This window comes from Blennius ocellaris, assembly GCF_963422515.1.
Source record: "Blennius ocellaris genome assembly, chromosome: 21".
NCBI lineage: Eukaryota > Metazoa > Chordata > Actinopteri > Blenniiformes > Blenniidae > Blennius > Blennius ocellaris.
This window is the reverse complement of record NC_137670.1, coordinates 17,244,991-17,265,531: the sequence shown is the minus strand read 5'-3', so window position 1 is coordinate 17,265,531 and position 20,541 is coordinate 17,244,991. Positions and strand designations below refer to the sequence as shown.

Here is a 20,541-nt window from a genome sequence, read left to right as displayed (position 1 = left end):
GTGGAGTTGCCTTGGTACAATGAAGTGAATATTCTTACAATAAAAAAAAAAAAACCTGACGGGGGTCTAGATTGTCTACTGCCGCTGGTTAGTAAGGCAAAAAAAAAAACCAAAAAACTCATTCTTCTGTATCTACTTAAGGTTTTCACCTTAGTCAGATCAAATCACGTCCATATTATTGAAATTTGTTATAGTTTGCCCTCTGATGGGGGAAAAAAGACCATATTCTTCCTTTTTGATTTTCATACTAGCAGTCTTTTTGCAATACAGAACCATGAAGGGCTTTGTAGATTTATCATATTTGCAAAGATTCGCCACAGTCCATAACAGCCCAGGGAAGTAACGTTTCCAGCATTAAAGAACAGAGGAACTGTATTCAGGACTGGCTGGAAATACATTTCTTGTGCCACCAGAGGGGTTATTCATATACTTAAATGCCCCTGTGGCTGGATGTAGTGTAATGGTGTATGTAAGGGGGGGGCAAAATAAACAAGACGACAAGTAAAAATTTAGATCCCAGAACAGAAAGTGCACTTACGGATAAATCCAACTCCTCCGTTGTGAAACATTTTCTGGAACAGAAACACACATTTTCCCAAGCTCAAAGTAAATTCCCAAACGGGGTGCAGCGATGTGAGACCGCTGCTTCTGAAAAGAAACCTAATTTGGGATGACTTTCTCATTTTACTCTCATTAATAAATCGACTTTTGATTATGATACGTATGAACACATTAGGTTGATGCAATGGGTTTAAAGAGGTAAATAACTTCAGTGTGCTACAAATTTCCAGGACACGTCTTCTTGGGGTCGTCTCTAATCAGTAACCATGTGTATGAACTATGAAACCGACTGCAAGAAGAGACGCTGAAGATGAGTGGCAGGCCTGATTATGTTGGATTTTTATTTTTTTTTGTGCATTCTGACTTTGACTCATTACTTCTGTTTACTGTGATGAAGACATGAGCTGAAACACTGATTGCTATTTTCGCATCACTGCTGTTTGAATCAAGGTATGACTTTGGTTTAGAGTTGCTGAAAAAGACAGGATTGTGTAGCAGATATCGAAGAAAGGATTTTTGTGAGAATTGCATATGCATTGTGATGTAGTGGTTGGCGCTCGTGTCTCAAAGCAAGAATACGTTTGCTTGTTGCCTTTTCTCTGGGTTTCCTCACAGTCCAAACACATGTGTTTGCGGTTAATAGGTGTTTCTATATTTCCCTGTGGATGCGCTATTGTCCATCTCTCTGTGTTTTCCCCATGATGGACTGGCGACTTGTAAAGGTGCATCCTGCCTTTGTTCATCACTAGAATCAATCTCCAGAAACCAACTTTTGGGATCAAGTCAGATGGGTAGATATCATAATATGTAGATTTGAATGTAAAAATGCTATTAAAATGCCATTAAGCCCCACTTAGAGTGTGAAATAGAATCATGTTTGACTCATTTGTGTCTTATGGACACATGTAGAGGTGAAACTAACTGCAAAACATTTCTAAAAGGTCTTATTGTCATTATCAAATTAAACAAATTTAAACATCGGCTTGTGTTTTTAATGAGGCTTAGTGCAGTTGACTATATCTTTGATGTTTACCGTGGCGTGAATCACTGTGGTACAAATGTGTTGTTCACTTCATTGTGTCGGTCATCAGTTCATCTTTTTTTGTGACTATTGTGGCATAAAACCCTTTGTCATGTGCTGTAGTTTATGGTTTTAGGCCACAATACTAAGTCCAACTGGGAGACTATTAGTTGGCTGCCTTTATAAAAGGATGATGTGTCTCTGTTTGACTCCCTGATGGAGGTTGGATGCTGGATTGTATTGCAGTTCATTCTAAAAGCTCCTTATATACACAGATCCCAAAACAGCTCTAAGCCCCCCGCAATTTTGCCTACTTTTTTTTTTTTTTTTTAATTCACACAGAAGCAGGCCAAAGCAACAAAGTGGCAAAGCTTTTTCAAAATGAAAGCCGAGAAGGACCGTATGAAGTTGCAATGTCCCAACTGTGGTCATGCATGCTTTTCAAACCATATAAAAATTTTATTTTTTTTACAATCACCCTTATAACTGAGACTCCAGGACTTATACTTTCTCTGAGAACGCGGGGGGGTGAAATTCTTTGCCTTGATGTTTGTTAAGCTTTCATTCTGCCCACTATATATAACATTATTCAAAATGCTGTGCAATCTTTTTGCTCTTTGTAATCAGAGATTGCTTCACTGCAACTCTACTATTCCACAATGAAGGGATCATATGATTTATTATTGACGCTCCACTAATAAAGCTGGTGTGTCAACATGCCACTGCAGTGGTGATTTATTGTCAGTGCAACCTGGCCCCTTGTTGAAAGGCATTTCAGTGTCAAATCTTTGAGTCTCCTTTATCCGTTTGCCGTGATTAACCAACACTCAATGCGAGCATATTGCAATTTTATTATAATTATAATTATAATTATAATACATTGCGCTGGGATTATTTAATGGCTTAATTTTATTTTCAATATGATCCACCTGTCAAATTTACATTAAAAAAGCTCCAAAGTCACAGACTTGCAGACAAACGGGTTGACTCGCAAACCCCGCCCTCTCCGTCTGTTGACTCGATTTATTACACCGAACAGCACGGTTTAATAAATGTATGACCCGGTCAAAACCAAGCCAGTGAATAAAATATGAAGCTAGAATGTATTGATTTAATACTTGTGTTTGTAATACTGACAAAATCCATTTGAGTTGCGGTATCTCTCGGTGATAAATGTGGATAGTTTCTCTAGCACCGCTTAACATCTCACACACCGGCACACGCCTGGTTCTGCAAGCGTACGCGCCACGCGCGTGTGACGTCACCGCGCTACAATTCAAACTTCAGGAAACGAAAGCGTCGTTGAGAGAAACATTCTGCACACCGTTGGACACTTTTCAGCGGATATCTTCACCCGTCTTTGTTCGTAAGTGTCAAATATTTGGTATTTCTATCTGCTCGTGACGTTTGATTTACATAAGAACGGGGAAAGCTGTGAAAGTACTCGGAAGTGTGTTTAGCTTATGTTCAGACTCCCAGTGACAGATGTCAAATTGTGCCGCTTCCAAATGCACCTTCAAGACATTCAATCTCTGTTCAAATGTTTGATTTGAACAAACAAACCACAGGAAAGTGTATTTTTGAGTCCATGGTGTTAACAAATAAATAAATAACTTTTATATTGAAGTTTAGATTTGCCTTAAACACCAACAGTGCCCCATACTTTAAAATGTGTTTATTCTATTGGCTCGTGTTCTTTGTGTTTGAATATTGATCATGTTTGAAACCATTTTTTTCATTCGCATTATCACAGCCAGTGGTGTGATTTTTATTTTATTTATTCATTTATTTATTTACTTATTTTTGAACAGATTACAGGTTGTTGAGCACCACCAGCCATGACATCCAAAGGTGCCAAAGAGACCATCGTCTCCAGGCTGGGCTTCAAATCCAGCAGCTCCCCCTCCAAGGCCGAGGCCGAGCTGGACAAAGTCAGGAAGGAGAACGCTCACCTGAGGAAGAAGATGGATGAACTGGCCAAACGACACATCAAACCACCCGACTCGGACAAGAGCAAGCTGCTGGAGGTGCAGGGAGTGATGGCGGTGATGCTGCATGCCTGTCTGCTCACTTGACGACCGATTTTTACTATTTCTGTGTGTGTGTGTGTGTTCATATTTCAGAGGATTCTTTCTCTTGAGACCCTGCGAGAGAGAAACAATCAGCAACTGCTGGTAAAAGAGCAGGAACTGGAAGCTGTGAGACAGCAGCTGGCCGCTAAAGGAGGAGAGGTATGTGCACGTGTCACTTCTCTGTAGAAATCTATTATTAAATGTTCCACCTCTCATTTGTCCATCGCTCCCCGGTGTGAGTACATGTATGGACGCCCCGAGGCGGCACCTTTCTGCTCAGAGTGGGGATGGACACGGCTCCGTTTCCAGGATTATCCCCAACTTGTAGAGATTTGTTGCAGGCTTGGCGTTGAATCGGTGGCATATGCATACGACCGGCAGGAGGGAGGGGGTGGATCACACTGCAATTCCAATGAGCTGCCACAAAAAAAAAAAAAAAAAAACAGTTGGGGGTGAAAATTGCTTCTATTTCATGTTGACAGCAGCTTGGCAAAGTGAAGTTTAGACAACTGGCAAAAACTGCATATTAACACATGTGCGGTTCACTTGACATTTAAAAACGAACTATCTTTCTCTATTCGGTGTGAATGAATGCACCGGCGTTGTCACCGTTTTCAACACCGCCATACAAACCCACGGCTTATTTTCTTGCAGGTGGTCGCTTATCTATGTGAGATCTCTGCAGAAATGGTCTGATTTTAGGCCACAACGAATGGCATCGGGCTAAATTTCGAGACGGTAACTGGAGCCGCAGTGTCTTGTTGTGCCCAGACGTTAATCACACTTCCTCGCGGACTTTCAGCAGCACAAGTGCTAAAACCAGACCTGCTAAGTGGGCAAGACGTGTCAGCCGCCTAACGGTGATTGCGCGAAGAACATATTCGCTCAGGGGAAGTGAAAACAACAAAAAAAACCGACATAAGAACAGATTTTGTTAGCAGACTCTCTGCTGAAACGGAGGTTTTTGGAATCGTCTTGCCCTCGGTGTCTGCAGAGTCCGGTGAAGTTGTGGTGGTATTTCTCGTGTGTTTCAGGTGGTTGCGTCGCTGCAGGCCCAGCTGGAGCAGCGCAGGAAGGAGGCAGAGCAGAGAGATGTGCTGTTCCAGAACGTGTCGCAGGAGACGGAGAATGTGAAAAACAAGCTGGCTACCGTTTCTGCCCGGTGCCAATCCCTGGAAACGCAGGCAGTGGTAGGCTGACCTCACCGCCTCAATACTTGTCTGGATGTTCTAATTAGTCCTTCCTCCCTGATGACCTGATACCGGCATTTTAGTTTTTTTCGTATTGTTTTTGTTTTGCTCTCTTATAGTGAGTTTTCTTCCATTTGTGCTGACAGTTCATTGGAAGTATTAATGGTTTCATCATATTCGGTCGCACAACTTTTAAGCGAATAAATCATGGATTTACAGACTATTTTACTTCAAGAATGCTGTGATGGTTTTTTTTTTTTAAACATCTAGAGGGAAAAGGTGCTTCATTTAGTCAGGAAATATTGAGTGGGTTGAGTAGTTATTTCCCCTCTTCTGACAGCTGAGTTTTCCCCTGGCCTTGGATTATATCACAACTTTTTGTCCTTAAACTAATATCGTCCTTTGAGGGTTTTCTTTTCTTCCTCTTGCTTGCTCTGTCCACATGGTTCTCTTACATTCTGATATTTTGACAGATAATACTCTAATTTCGCCATCCCCTTTTTTGCTTGTTTCATTAACATTACATTCTGAATCCTTTTTAAATAAGCATGTGATCATTACTGTCATGTTTTTGAATAGGCATGCATCTTTTGGGATTAGTGCTGAATTAACCACTGAAACACATCGTGTGATCCAGTACGAAATGGTTTGGGTTTTTTTTCTCCTCATAATGATTGCATGGGGCGTTTGCCTGCAGATGCTGCTGTTTTTTGCTCCACTAGGTGGCAGCCTGTGGCCTTTTGACTGCTCCCCCCCCCCCCCCCCCCCCCAGCTGCTTTCAGTCCCTTCTTTGTGGGTTTGTTATGAAGACTCATTCTATATTTCACCGGTCAAAATTAGCAATTACTAATATATTTTGTGTTTTTATAAAATTGAAGTAGTATTTTTTCTGCATACATTTCATATTTCCATCAATCATCAGAGGAGAAGTGAGTCTGCTGCAGCCACTTCTTTCACATTGTTCTCTTTCAAAATAAAACTTTTTTTTTTTTTTTTTTCCCAGTACAGCAGGTCCTTCTGCCCTTGCTGGAGAGTTCTCATTAGAATTCTTCCAGGCTCCCGGAGAAGCTTTTTTTTTTGGGCAAAATCACAAGGAGAAGCACTCGGTTCTCACATACTTTTCTTTATGGTAAAAAGAATGTGATCCTTTTAGGGTTTCTATTTATGTACAGCTCATGGTCAAATGTGCAATACCATGTTAATTTAGAAATTGCCAACACAGTCTCCTGCTGCATTCTCCCTGCAGTGTAGTTTATCTAGATATCCTTCGATTCTTATCACGGTCACTTCTGAACACCTCCAGGCCTGTTATTCACCGATGCACCGAACAGTGTTATCACATCGTCTCTTTTTTTTCTTCTTCTTTCTGGTCCTTTTATGGTCACGGTATTATTTCGGCTGTGGCCGGAGCCAAAAGAATCGGAGTGTCTGAGGAAAGCAAAGTACTTCTATCCACAGATTCTTTTCACAAAACACTTTTTTTTCTTCCTCGTCTTTTGTTACTAATAAAGGTCAGCAGAACACTTGAAATACCATCTATGAATGTAAATCATCTTCCATAGTTCTCGTATTATTTCAAGCTTTTTGGCCCGTTGAATACAAAAGAGTGCAGCGGGTGAACGGCGAATACAAATCGGCCGACTCGAGGCTTGCATACCTGTCGTCTTTTTTTTCCTACCTCCCACTGAAGAGGGGCATCCTTTGTCTTTATGCCTCGGCCTTAGTTTTCCAGGAATACTCCCGACTTTCCAAGGACTCCGCTGAGCTCGTTTTGCATTACTAGAAATAATCTGACCAGGAAACCCACCAACCGACGCCTTCCTGGATCCGTCAAAGCTGCTAGTAGGCTTAGCTTACGGGGACACGTGTTTAAATCCATCTTGAAAAGTTGACAAGCCCATGATGCTTGTCTGGAAAGTCGAGCAGCTCACAGAGCCTGAGCTCATCGATGATCATTTGGATGCTAAGTGGAGCGGAGCTGTAAAGGGTTAGCCGGAGCTTAGGTCTCGGGTGGGATCAGACGTAAAGACTTTTGTTTATGAGATGATTGACTGTCCTCGAGGGATGGATGTCGAGGAACTGAGTCCCGGGGGGTCAAACTGCGGGAAAAACATCTACGTCTTGCTCTTGTTTTCTTTGCTTTCTTTCTTTTTTTTTTCCCCCCCATCTATATTTTTTGCACGTTATTAAAATTTAAGAGGATGAATAATTTAGATTTCATGTGATTTCTTTTTCGTTAAAGCCTTCGGCAGTGCTGTAGTTTGTTGAGGTTCCTTTTTCTGAATAGCGAACACGCGCGTGCCGTCAATCCAAGTGATGGGACATTTGCTGTCTGACTACAAGATGCTTGGCTTCGTTCAACGTCGGCAGCCTCAGAATACTATAGAACGCACATACAGTGTGTGCATACACATTGAATTTTAAATGCTTAAAGCTTCAATTTTTAAAGTGTAATCCTGGATGGAATTCAAAATGTTTTTGACAACTGGATCAAATGTTTGTGCAAAATACTATGTACTGGAGTTCACGCCGTGTTTTCTTTCTTTCTTCAGAATGGACAGGACATGGCCCTCGTCCAAGATCAACTGAAAGACGTGAGTTTGAATAAATAATCAAGAAATGGGGGGGAAATTTGAAATTGGTTATTTTAAGACTTTTCAACACATTTCATTAGAGATAAATGGCATGGAATTAAAAAGGTTCAAGCTTTTTTGTACCTGAACATACAGGTGTGTTTTCAAAATTAATTTATAAAATGGAAAGGTTTCGATTTGTTTTGGGGTTTTTTCCCATCATACTTTAAATCAAACATTAAAGTTCCTTTTACACGTTAGTGAGGCAAGTCAAGAAAAGCACCTTTCCTCTTTTTGATTAAGGACCCTCGACACGACATGCAAAACCTGTCAGGTTGAGATACCTTTGGACTTTTTTTAACCAACCTCTTTAGGACATCCTGTCCTGGACACATTTAAACCTGTTTGATATCCAAACCCCCTCAAATATTTTATTTGGTCTTTTTTCCCCCCGATGAAGCAGATGTTCTGATGACGACTCCACACTCTTCATTGGCAAACAGCCTGGCAGTGCTTAAATGTGAAATTCCCAAAAGACTTTCAGTCTTGGTATATTTTCTCCACCAGGGGAATGAAGTAAAGCACTTGTCCTTGTCATTTGACCGAAGTTTAAAAACAAAACCCTCACCACGCATACAGATGTCAGACTGCGTGCATTCAAATCATTGAACTATCCCATACATCACTGTGAAGCGCCGTGCCTCTCGCCTCCAGGCTCTTGAGAAGAACCAGCAGTGGCTGATGTACGACCAGCAGCGAGAGGCCTACGTCCAGTCGGTCCATACACGGGCGATGGAGCTGGAGCAGCAGCTGGCCCAGGCAAAGCAGCAACACCCCGACAAGGAGGCCGGTCCAGGGGGAGACACATGTAGGAGGATCTGAATGACACGACTGCTGACACCCTCACATCCTACGATGCATTAAAAATATCTTGCTGAAGGAATTAAAATGCAGCTCACTTTATGAGCCGGCACATTTAAGTGTGAGAAGTGGGAGGTTAGACAAATGTCTTCAGTTTGATTCGGTTATTATCTTTTAGCTACAGCATTGAATATTAAAAAAGGCATTAGCTTTGAATGGAAAAAAAGACTATATGGGTAATAAAGGCGGGATTAAAATATGAGCAACGTCAGTAGCGTGGTTTGACTCCCGCAATTAAATGGTCGGACTGTTCATAAATTTCATGCATAGAATATGTAAAGTTCCAAACTTTTTTACTTTGAACACAATTAATGTGCCTGATTAGCTTCTTCATTTGCGGCACTTCTTTTCTTTTTTTTTCTTCTTTTTTTAAATCTCAGCTGCTGCCGACTCAATCAGCCCAGAGAAGGAGTCCCAGCTGAATAGCCAAAAGCTGTTGGAGATGCAGAAGGACCTGGAGAGGCACAAAGAGGAAGCCACCAGAAGCCGACAGGAGCTCGGCGTGCAGAAGGAGCAGGTAAAGGCTGAACCGGCTTCCACGCTTTTATTTGCTCAAATTTTGGTGCGAGATTTTCGCCGGCATTTGGTGTGCTATTGCGGACTCGACGTACACTCGCTACGACGCTTTTAGGGAAAAAAAATCTGAGCAGACAAATATTCTTGCTGCGACGTAAATGGATGTTTGTCCTCGCCCCGCAGACTCTGAGGGCTGAAGCCGCGCTGCAGTCTCAGAGGGAGCAGGTCACCCGGGCTCAGGACGAAATGTTTACGCTGCAGAGGAAGTACGACGGGAAGTGCGGCGAGTTGTCGTCCTTCCTGGGAAAGTACGAGGAGCGGAGCAAGGCGCTGGAGGAGGCCAAGATGCAGCTGCAGGCGGAGCGGCTCAGCAACAGGTAGAACAAGTGGGCCTCTTAGTTGTGTTTGTTTTGTTGTTGTTGTTTTTCATCAAAACCGAGGAGGCAGACGAGATCAAGCAGTTTAAACCGCAGCCTCTTTTCACTGCGAGATTCTCTAACAAAGACCTTCTCTACATCAGCTTTGTTGTTGACGCGGGATCAATCATAAATCGTGTGTGATTTCACACAGTTTGCCAGCGTTGTGTTTCAGAGGCGGGACGATTAACATAATAGCTTCAGCGTGGAGTCGCATCCAGAGTCGGCGGCGTCTTACCTCAGTGTCGGCGCTGGCGACTTGTGAGGAGAACAAGACGACCCCGTCATTCTGCCTCTTACTCTTTGGAGGGGGTGAAGAAGTATCCAGTGAATTCAATTTAGTTTTTCAGAACGAATAACATTCTCTACCGGTGCAAAAGTAATATTGACCAAAAGACGGAGTCGAAACCACTTTCTCCTCATCGTATGAGCATTTAATTATGGTGCATACATCCAATCCATTCAAATTCCATGTTTACCTCCTCTTCTTTATCATGTTTTAATTTATCCTGAGCATTTTAACCATCATTATCCAAGTGGAGACAGATTGACTGTATCACAAGTCCAACGTCCAGGCAGAAGGACGATCATGGACCACTGTCAGACTCGATAGGGCCTCAGTCCGAACAAATACGACATGAAACGTTTTCATTCTAACTGACGGTGGTAGCGTCGGTGATCTTCTGTGTCGACCAACAGAAGTTGAGCAGCTGTGTTTGACTAATTGGTCATGGACCTGATTAAGAAGTGTATTTTAAAGAAACACTATTACGGCATCAAAAACAAGCTTGGAAAAAGTCAACCGACGAGCACAGCTCGCTGCAAACTTCCCGTCATCGATGGAAAAACTTTTACTGAGAGTGAATTGATTTTCAGTTATTGTTTAAAATGAATTCAGAAACTGATATTATGAAAATGTGTCCCTTGCTGGAAATGTGTGTACCACACAGCAGCAAAAGGTAAATGCTGTAAATCAATATAGAAGTTGTTTAAATTCAAATAAAAAAACTAAGTTTCAGAGAAAAGACCAGCGAGGTGCAATGAGAAACCAACAGTCCTGCCTCCAAGTGGCTCGTGTTTTGTGGAGTTGAAGGACTTGAGCCGTCAAATTTTCAGTTTCCATTTGGCTCTTTTCACCAGCCTGCCGTTCAAGGCTGTTGCATGCCGGTTTGGAGAATCCCCCCCTCCCCCCCCCCAACGGACTACTTTAAACACTAAACTGCACTGCGATTAATATTTATGTGGATTACGTAAACGTTGCACCCAGACACACCGTGTGCGAGGAGAGGAAGGTTTCCACCGAGCGGGCGGGCAGAATGCGAGTGGAGCTGGAGGCCGTCGACACCAGATTGGAGGAGGAGAGGAAGCGATCAGCCGAACTGCTGCAGCAGGTGTCGTCTCTTCTCTCTCGCTCTACTATTTGTTTGATCGGGAAATGTTTTCAGTCCTTTTGATGTCAAAACATGAATCATTCCAACTAAATGCCAGGTTGTAATAATGTGTTTGAGCCACTATGAATAGAATGGTTGTGCCTTCACAGGTGAACATGCTCCAGAAGTCGCTGATCAGCCAAAATGAAGAGCAGAGAAGAATCGCAGCACTGGAGCAACAGGTAAAACCGCAGGAATTTAATTTGTCCCAGACAAAATTAATATTTCACAACTTTCTTCAACCCAGGTTGATAAACTGTACATTAGTTTCATTTTTTGTTTTTTTGCATTGTGTAAATGAAAACTCCAAACACACAGTAGACTCAACAATTGTCAATTCCTCAGTCTGAGCGTTCTTTTCCCCCCCAATTATGAGTGGGGAAGCTGTCAGCACGGCCCGTTGGCCAGTGCTAGAGGTTTTGAAGTGAGTGTTGTTTAAGAGTAAGTGCAGTCCAAGCTGTTCCCACTTGTGCTCTGCACTCATATTTCTTCTCCCTCCTAAGATCCAGCTCTCTGCCAAGGACTTTGAGAATGAAAAAATTGATCGTCAGAGCATGCAGCACCAGTTACATAAGGTGCTGAAGGAGCTTCGCAAGGCCCGTGATCAGATTGCCAAGCTGGAGTCGGCTGTAAGTGTTGCCACACACATCGACCATATGTTTTTTCGCCATTTACTTTATGTATATATATATATATATATATATACATACACATATGCAATTGACTCCTTGACTTGTATTGATGAGCTGATTTCATGATCTAATCACAAAATGCATGAATGCAATGTTATTTTCTGTGTTTCAGAAGCAACCAAATGCCCGTTTTTCAGAGCCCAGCTCGTACAATAGGCTTGATTTTGAGCGTCTCACTATTGAGTCCCCGCCCGGCCCCACGTCCCCGTCCAAAGTCACCAACCTCCTGGACGAGAGTTTCTTGGAGTGCCCAAAGTGTCACGCCTCCTACCCCACCAGTCGCCACAGAGAGCTTCTGGCGCACATCGACTACTGCATGGCCTGAGCAAACGCTGTTCAGGCAAATCGGTGTTAAGATCTGAAATGTATCAGCATCCAGGTTCACACGAAGATTACAAACGCACTGTTCTGACAATTTTCTTTTTTTCGAACTACTACTCGTGAGCTACTTCTACTCTTTACGTCAATATTCAGAAGTTGACTAATGTGCGTCGATGAAATAACTTTTAAAACAGTGTTCCTGCTGTCAGAATGATCAGTTGACACAAACTCGTACACATAATTGGACATTTTTATATTTTCTAAGAATTATGAACCTGTAAAAGGGACTTTTGTGAAATTGCATTTTTTTTTTTTTCTATTTCTGTATTGAGACATTCATGTCACCAAACCAAAGAAGTTATTTTATCTTCCAATTTCTTAATTATTGCAGTGTTTGTGCAGCTCATTGGTTTTAAACTGTGTATTTGATCAAAGTATTTATTGGTTTGGGGATTTCTTCTTTTATTCAACTGTGCTATTTCTTTTGTTTTGAAGGTTTTGTTATAATCCAGCAAATTATGTGCATTTATGGTTGCTTTTTTGAAATACCATGGGGATATAGTTTATTTTATTGCATGGTAAAGTTTACAAACCTGTCTCACCTATAAACCTGCTGTAAGCACACCATTTATCTACTCCGAGCCTCTATAACATCCCTTTTGTGTAATACAGGCCAGCCAATCAGCTTTGTTCTGTACGAAGCTGCAGCGGTCATTTGCTATTTGAACAGTGTTTCTTGGAAGGGTATAAATTATTTTGTAGCCAGTCGCAACCGCTCCACTTTTCTTTTTTTTTTTGTCTCGTATTATCCGATATGTGTGAGGTGTATTGTTTTTTTTTATCTGCTGGACCGTGAGGCTGCAATCATTACCCGAGACGTTAATGCTTCTGTTTGCCCATTCTTAACCAGATCTTTAACATACCTGTGCCGCGGGGAGCTTAAGTGATCACACGTAGCAGGTTGTCCGTGTATTCTTTCGCCGCTCGGGGGGGGGGAAGCTCACCGACGTCCACCACCTTGACTTTTCGAGCCATGCATCCCGGTAAGGCTGGAATGAGATTGCATGAGTTAATTCCCTGGACTGGACTATTTAAGGCAGGGATTAGTAAAGGTTCTCTCGGCAGGGGGGAAAGGGGTTAAGGTGTCTTCATTCCTGCAACCTGGGCAATGTGACTCCATAGACTTAAGCTGTACAGACTTCGCTGCTGTACAGCTCACCCCGTAAGACCTTTTGTATTTGTGAAAATTGTTTGGGTTTACCTTTTTTTCCCTTTTATTCTAATCATGTGCTCAAAAGTTGTTTTGCCGTGCTCTGTACTGTACAAAAAGGTGCAATAAACATGCATATCTCCATCAAATACAAGAGTGTCCTTTTATGTTACATCACAGGAGGTTGCATGTGTGTGTGCACACCAAACTTTCCAATTTTGCAGCTGTGTGGATGGTTTCATGGTCGCGGTGAAAACGTGGAAGCGCCGGCGGCACTAGATAAAAAGTCAGGATCGCAAATGTGGACGCGATCAATAAGCACGAGGGGTTATCTGCTCCGACCCTGGTGGCGTTCTGTCTGGTAGCTGTCAGGGCGTCGCGCTGAAAGCCAAAAGCATCAACCTGCTGGTGACACTAAAGAAAACATCAGTCCGTCCAGGTCAGTGAGATGTTTCAGTGTGGACAAAAAGAGTGGATGAGATGAGAGACGGACTGATGTCAGTATAAAAGAAAAGGGGGAAAAAAAATCCCGGAAATGTTATAGGAGAAGTGATGGAGCTCAACAGACTCGGCATGCCAAGTGATTTGACACTTCAAAAATAGTAAAAGTGTGACTGTGAAAGCTGCCAAATGTAAAATGTTAACATTGTCAGGATGAGAAGGTAACGGTATTTGTCAAATAAAGACGGGGGGTCTCGCTTTCTGGCAGCCTTCAAACAAAAGTCAGATTTGTGTAACGTGTTCCTGTGACAACTTGCCAAGCGAGAAGCCCCGCTGCCAAGAATTAAACCCAGCTGTTAGAGATATAGGAGACCAGTGCTGCTTCCAGTCCGTTTCAGAGCGTTGCTTTTATCTCATGTGGTTTGAATTTCCGATTAGCAAAAAAACCCAAACTGATAGAGACCAAAGTGTAAATGTTTTATTTCAAAAAAACTGAATTAAAAAGTGTACAACATACATCGTAATCGCATGTTTAAACAATACACATGTGCTACATCCTTCAGTGTCGAGGCAAAGCCAGGGACTCATGAACTTTCTTTTAATGTTCACATTCACTTAAAAGAGACGTTCACAACTCGTTGTTATATTGTACAATTGAAAAAAAGAAGAAGCTGTTTTTCAGTGATCTGATATGTTGTTTTTTTTTTCTTCTCTGGAACCCGTGTTTTGTTTCTAGATTATAACAATTCTGCAGTTTTCTGTACATAAAATCACAGCAAAATGACGAGATGAGACAGTTGACCTGTAACAACAGCAAACATGTTTTCTTCCCTTTACAGTATCGTCATGGCAGTGTGACCGTTTATAGTGTGCCTTCTTTAATTGCTGGTGATGGATCGCCGTCTGTGTTGATACAGGAACGTAAGAGGTGACTGAGAAGAGTTGGGACAGTCTTTAGGGGGTGGGTGTTTTACAAACTGGGCTCTGGATTGATAGTTTCGCTGTTTTCACAGAAACCTGCAGGTGGAAAAGCGGAGATGAAATTAATTTACCTTATAAGGCTTCACAGTGTGGAATTAAAAAAAAAAACTTTTTTTTTTTTTTTTTTCCCCCAGTAATCACCAGTCAGTGACCACTGAGTTAATCATTAAAACGATCAGACGGTTGACTTCAACCCACCGTTGTGCGTAACGCGTCTGTATTTGCCCAGCAGACAGATGTCAATCTTCTTCTGAACGACGAGGGGCTGGTCCTCTGCCCTCAACCCGTCCGAATGACGGGAGAATATGAAGGAGTAGCCATCCAGGCAGGTGCCGTCGGCATCCACGATTCGGCAGGAGTAGTGGACGGCGTAGTTATCGTAGTCAGTGTCGATGACCCAGTGATCGTCATCTGAGAGACAAACAGAGGATGAACCTATTCAACTGAGCCGAAATACTTATTTTGAAGCAGGGTAGCACGGTTCATATATGAAATCTCACGGCTTTACTGTCGATGACCATTAACCAAGTAAACACCACGCTTCAGTCAGGCTTCAGCGCCTGCAGTGTTTCAGATTGATCGTTGTGCAATCAATAGATTGATTTGTTCCAAAGGTCACGTTGACCCGCTCTGAGGTAAGCACTGCTTTCATTCATTCCGGGACCGGGGTCAAAGAGTAAATGCTCTGCAGTTGATGATTACATTGAGATAAACAACTGGCTTAGGGTCAAATATGGACTGCAGGCCAACTCATCAATAGAAATACCCTCTCAAATGTTATGGCTTTTGTTCACCAGACTTGAAAATGGGAGTAAAAAACATAGTTTGAACTCACTTCCTGTCTGCAGGTAGGATGCGACTCCCCAGTACTGCATCCTGAACTTTGCGGGGTCGGCTGTTTCCTCGAATGTGGCCAACATGTCGGCGCACATTTCCCAATTGCTAAACGTCAAAGAGAAGAAGCTGGCGTTTGAAAAGAAAAGGAAAAAACAAAAGCAAGCTGGATTCCACAGGCCAAAAACAGAACCTACTTGAGGATAATGACTCTGCCCCTGGCGGTGGCCGTCATTTTTCCGTCCTCTCCGACAACAAGCTGGGCCACAACGTTGTCGAGGAGGAACAAGCCCTCTGGGTCCTTCTTTCCGACAGCATACCACGTGCCTGCGTACTGCGAGAGAGAAATCCACCGGTTCGCAACACATTTGATTTAACTCTCAGGCCATCGGAACAGTTGGAGTAAAATATTCCAGAAGACACTAATTGTATTTTCGACGACTCACCCTGGTTTTGTCAAAGTTCTGCATGACCTTGATGTTGGCTACCTGGCAGTCCTGTGCCCAGGACACAGCCAGGAGGCAGAGAGCGACAACGTACCGCAGCATTCTGCCAAGAAACAAGAAAGAAATTACAAAAAACAAAAAAAAACAGTTTTCAGCAAGAAAACCAGCGTATTTGTATTCAAGAGTGTAAGAGAGACTGCTGCACACTATTCCTCATTAAAAAAATCTTTTGTCATTGCATACCTGGTTCTCAAAGAGAGAGAGAGAGAGAGGGGGGGGGGGCAGCTCACAGAGATCCTCAGCTTTTCAGTTGGGGTCTGTCCTTATATACTTCTGGTGACTATTGCATAATAAACTCCCCTGCTCTTCCCACAGCTTCCCTGCCTCTCATTGGACAAACATTTACATAACTTTAGGCTCCATCCCTATTGATTTGGTCGCCCACCCCTTCCCACCCCCCACCCCCATGTAGGGTGCTCTCACTCACTTTTTTTTTTTTTTTAACTGGGGTTCACCCCAGCATCATAAATCTAAGTGAAATGTTTTTGTGAGCACAGGTTTTTTTTTTTTCTCCTATGTGGAAAAAAACAGCACAACTGCATGTTCCAGACCCCCATTTTTCTTTATTTACATTAGGAATGTTAAAGCAGGTAAGCCGGCCTCCAGCCAGCGGCGCTGTCATTACATCAGCTGTTGTTGCTTTAGCTCCGAGCCCTGTGTTTGTCTAAACAGTGGGCAGAGTCCACTCTCCAAAATAATCGGTGTGACACGAGGTCTGGAGGCAATGGGGGGGGGGGGGGGGCTTGTTTTCTTGTACTCGTACGTCTTTTCAGAGATAACTGATGCAGATGGACCTTACTGACATAGTGCCATATATTCAAGACTCACAGCACTAAAGATCAATATGTGCCAACTTTTTTTTGACTTGCTTCCACTCTCTGTGAATATATACACCAAGACCAGTGAGTGAGGAGAAACACCTACTTTTCTCTGGTTGCAGGTCTGGTTTTCATCTGTGTCAAATCTGCTGTGCCAGACTTTTTTTCTTTTCTTTTTTTTTTTTTTTTTTTAATAAATTGGTGCAGTTGTTTTGCACTGGGATCCTATTACCAGTCCTCTGAGGCTTTGGTTTGACTAAAGGAACACAGCACAGCCAAACATCTGCAGGTTGCATAACCAAAGTCCTGGCCAGTCAAAAAGTATGTATATAAAAATAACAGAGCAATCACTCTTGAGACGGACATAATAACAGCTGGAATTCGGCCAGAGGCTAGTGCATCATTTCGTAATAGTTCAAATTGGCCAAAGAAAACTCCAGATATTACCCTGCCAGCTTTTTGTCTGCATTTAACATCTTGAGCATATAGAGGCAAATTGCCATGTTTAAAGCTGGAGGCTATTTGTTTTTTTGATGGGCTGTGAAGCAGAATATTTCGTGGGTAAATGCACAGCATCAGCAGGAACTTTAGACCTTTGAGCAAGGCGAAAGCACAACATTTAAGTATAAACCTCCATTTAAAAAAAAAAAAAAAGTTGGGACATGGCCATGTTTACCATTATGTAACTGTATGTAATAACGGCAGTGATGAGAGTATTGTTGAGCCATCCAGCTCCTCATCAGCCCCAGGTGCTCTTGACAAGAGTTTTACCACTGATGTGTCAAATGTCTTAAAGGGTAAAAGGTCAGGACGCCGGTTCTTCTACTGGCTCTCGCTATTTTATGTCATAAATGAGGGATACGACCAGGAGTGTCAAGCACACATTAGTTCAGGGGGTTGGAGTTCAGGGCCACATCATGGCTCAGTTTCTGGACCAGTAGAACAGTGCATTAATACACTTTAAATTCAAACTGTATAGGTTTTCTCAGAGTACATGTGATGAAAATGCCAATATGTTATACAATACCAAACAATTACAACAGAAAATGACTACAATCTCAACATTTTAATGAAACCTTCCGGTGAAAAATACAACGCATGGTTTAGTCGAATATAGAGAGGGGGATTTATAAAGTACAATTATTTGGAATCATTTGAATTCATAGGTGGTTTAAAATGTCCTTTAAATGACAATTTGCTTGCTGGCTACAACGAATGGGGACAGGAGCCATATCATCATCATCATCATCATCATCATCATCATCATCATCATCATCATCATCATCATCATCATCATCATCATCACTATCCTGTTGATTATCTAAAGAAAAATAGAGATTTGAGGAAATATTGCTTGACTGTTTCCAATAAAAAATAAAAAAAGCATTATTTGACATGATAAGGAATGTTTCACATCAACTTTAATACCTTATTTGCAGCATTTTATTGTGAAGCTCATAGATAACCTAATCAAGTAAATCACATTGCTCTTCCCGGCAGTATAACAATGTGAAGGTTGGAGAAATGTCACATGTCTGGATATACAGGATATTGCATAAGTTACAGCTATGTGTTAAAAAAACTTGATGTAAATGAGAAAACCGAGTCCGTTTTCAGGGTGAGATAAGAAAATATTCACGCTGGAAATCAATAAAATGCACGTTTGCATCCAGACAAATTGCCTGTCTGAGATCCGTGGGCCCGCCTCGCTCGTCCTTCTTCTTTTGTTCCCAAACGGTTCCTCTCACTGCGAAGTAGGCCGCTCTAATTTATCCCCACACATATACCTTTTGGAGTTTCTCCCTTGATGGGCTTTTCTTAATCCTTAGAGCAAAATATAGTAGGGAAGTCCTTGTCTTGCCGGCCTGCCAGCAACAAACCAGACAGTGCGCTCAGTTAATAATAGCCAGCCATCTTTGTTTAGGGCCTTGTTCTCAGACAACCAAGTCCAACTAATTGGCCCATTTCCAGTTCCAGGACAGATCCCTCCATGATGATTTCATTAGGGCACATGTAAGGCTGCTCATACACTGGAGGTATTAGATAGGTGAGTGCAATTACTGCCAATGACTGACACTGTTTAGGTACTTCTTCCTCTGCAGCAATGAGGATAGAACGGTGGTAATAGGCAAGGCAACGCTGACTCACCGGGAGGTTATTCAAGGCTGAGAAAGGTGATATCGTGTCTCCAGACTGCTTGCAGTGTTTAATTAAGCACTGTTGTAAACAGTGTTAGAGCATTAAGTGATAGCTATAGCAGCAGGAATGGGCTCCCGAGTTAATGTCAGCAACTAAAGGAAACAGATTTCACATTTTTATTCAAGACGATCAAGTCAAAACAAGGCCGGGGGGGGGGGGGGGGGGCATCAACAGTGTGACACTACCCAACAACTGGAACGCCACTCAGCTGTGATGCATCAGGACACAAAAGAAGCAATTATTTGTTTTTAGCAAGTACCAACGTCAACTTTTTAAATTTATTTTGGAAAAGCAATTAGTGCAAGACATTGTTTGAAGTCAATTTAATGTTTGAACAATAGACCTTGGTCCCATTAGGAATACTGTCCTATCTGATGCTCTTACCTGTCATTCAGTGAATGTTGATTTAATGTGGAAGGTTGGATTTAGTGTAAGAGGAAAACATCCAAAAGGGTTAAAAGGGGGATGTTTTTGCATCTTTCCACCAAATTTAACTTGGCTGAAGCCACATGCCATTTTTAAACATTAAAATCAAATAATAACACTCATGAATTAATGCAATATTATATTCCATGGTCACTTATTGTTTTATCCATTTTAGGTTGTTTAGCAGTCTTTGAGCTCATCCTTCCTTCATTTTACCTTTTCTATTTGTTAAAGCCATTTTAGTCATTGTAGATGTTTTAGATGTTGAGCTTTTGTAACTGCTCTACCCATTTTCCATGTTTTATAGCCATTTTGAACCATTTTAACCTTGTTGGCTCTTGTAGCTGTTTTGTGGGAGTAGTGGTGGCCTCGTGAAGTGGACTTGGAAATTTCAGTTTCGAATCCCACTGCTCCTCGTACAGCATAGTATCATACAGTATAGGCTCATACAGTATAGGCTCATACAGCATAGTATCATACAGTATAGTATCATACAGTATAGGCTCATACAGCATAGTATCATACAGTATAGTATCATACAGTATAGTATCATACAGTATAGGCTCATACAGCATAGTATCATACAGTATAGTATCATACAGTATAGTATCATACAGTATAGGCTCATACAGCATAGTATCATACAGTATAGTATCATACAGTATAGTATCATACAGTATAGTATCATACAGTATAGTATCATACAGTATAGTACCATACAGTATAGTATCATACAGTATAGTATCATACAGTATGATAGGATGGGTTACATGCAGAGAGGTGATTTCTGCTTTGTTTTTTGGCAGCTATTTCTTTTCACATTTTGCCAGTTTGTGTTTAAAAACAGTAGTTAAAAGTTATCTTTGAATATTGAATCTGTGGTGCAAATAAAAAATAAAACAAACACGTTTATTTGCATGTAACTTACTGAAGATTTCATTGAGCCACTCCAGAGGAGTGGAGCATGTGAGTGTCGGGCAGATGGTTGCAAACACCGGGCGTAGCTCGGGTGAAGGAGGTTGCAGACCCCGGGTGGAGCAGCAGACCCCGGGTGGAGCCCCTCTTCACCTTTCACCCCACCTCTCCACATTCACTGTCCCTCTCCCAGGCTGGGCCCGGCTGTGGAGGGATTGCCCGGTATAAAATGATCGGCGCTGGGATTTGCTCGGTTGAGGACGCTTAGAGAGGGTTTTAATGTCGTGACGTCACATTAATTAGCGGCCTCCTTGATCCTTTCAGCCCGTAAGCCGCGGGCTGCGCCCTGTTGCAGAGACACAGACCCCAGTGCACACCGGGGAGGAGATGCACGCACCCTCCTGAGGGCCAACGCAGCTCCACTGTTTGGAAGTTCGTGTGATGCTTTTGGGGGAAATAAATCAATAAAGAGTCATCTAAAAGTACCAGTCGGAAAAA

General features: G+C 42.3%; 2 protein-coding genes across 2 annotated transcripts; one reads left to right on the top strand and one right to left on the bottom strand.

The window, feature by feature from the left end:
- Window positions 1-3,420: 3,420 nt before the first annotated feature.
- Window positions 3,421-12,992, top strand: cep55l (centrosomal protein 55 like; the record flags this gene model as incomplete). The annotated part of the gene is made up of 11 exons (XM_080516783.1): window positions 3,421-3,609; window positions 3,706-3,813; window positions 4,689-4,844; window positions 7,397-7,438; window positions 8,132-8,285; window positions 8,719-8,855; window positions 9,038-9,231; window positions 10,538-10,661; window positions 10,811-10,882; window positions 11,204-11,329; window positions 11,505-12,992. The coding sequence occupies 11 exons, from the start codon at window positions 3,421-3,423 to the stop codon at window positions 11,715-11,717; spliced, it is 1,515 nt and encodes a 504-aa protein (XP_080372909.1). The 3' UTR covers window positions 11,718-12,992.
- An 835-nt stretch (window positions 12,993-13,827) lies between these two features.
- On the bottom strand, window positions 13,828-15,900 carry rbp4 (retinol binding protein 4, plasma). The gene is made up of 6 exons (XM_080516738.1): window positions 15,869-15,900; window positions 15,626-15,728; window positions 15,377-15,513; window positions 15,181-15,287; window positions 14,544-14,756; window positions 13,828-14,381 (listed from the first exon to the last, which is right to left on the bottom strand). Exons 2-6 carry the CDS (start codon window positions 15,725-15,727, stop codon window positions 14,335-14,337), a joined length of 606 nt encoding a protein of 201 aa, XP_080372864.1. The 5' UTR covers window position 15,728; window positions 15,869-15,900; the 3' UTR covers window positions 13,828-14,334.
- Window positions 15,901-20,541: the final 4,641 nt, after the last annotated feature.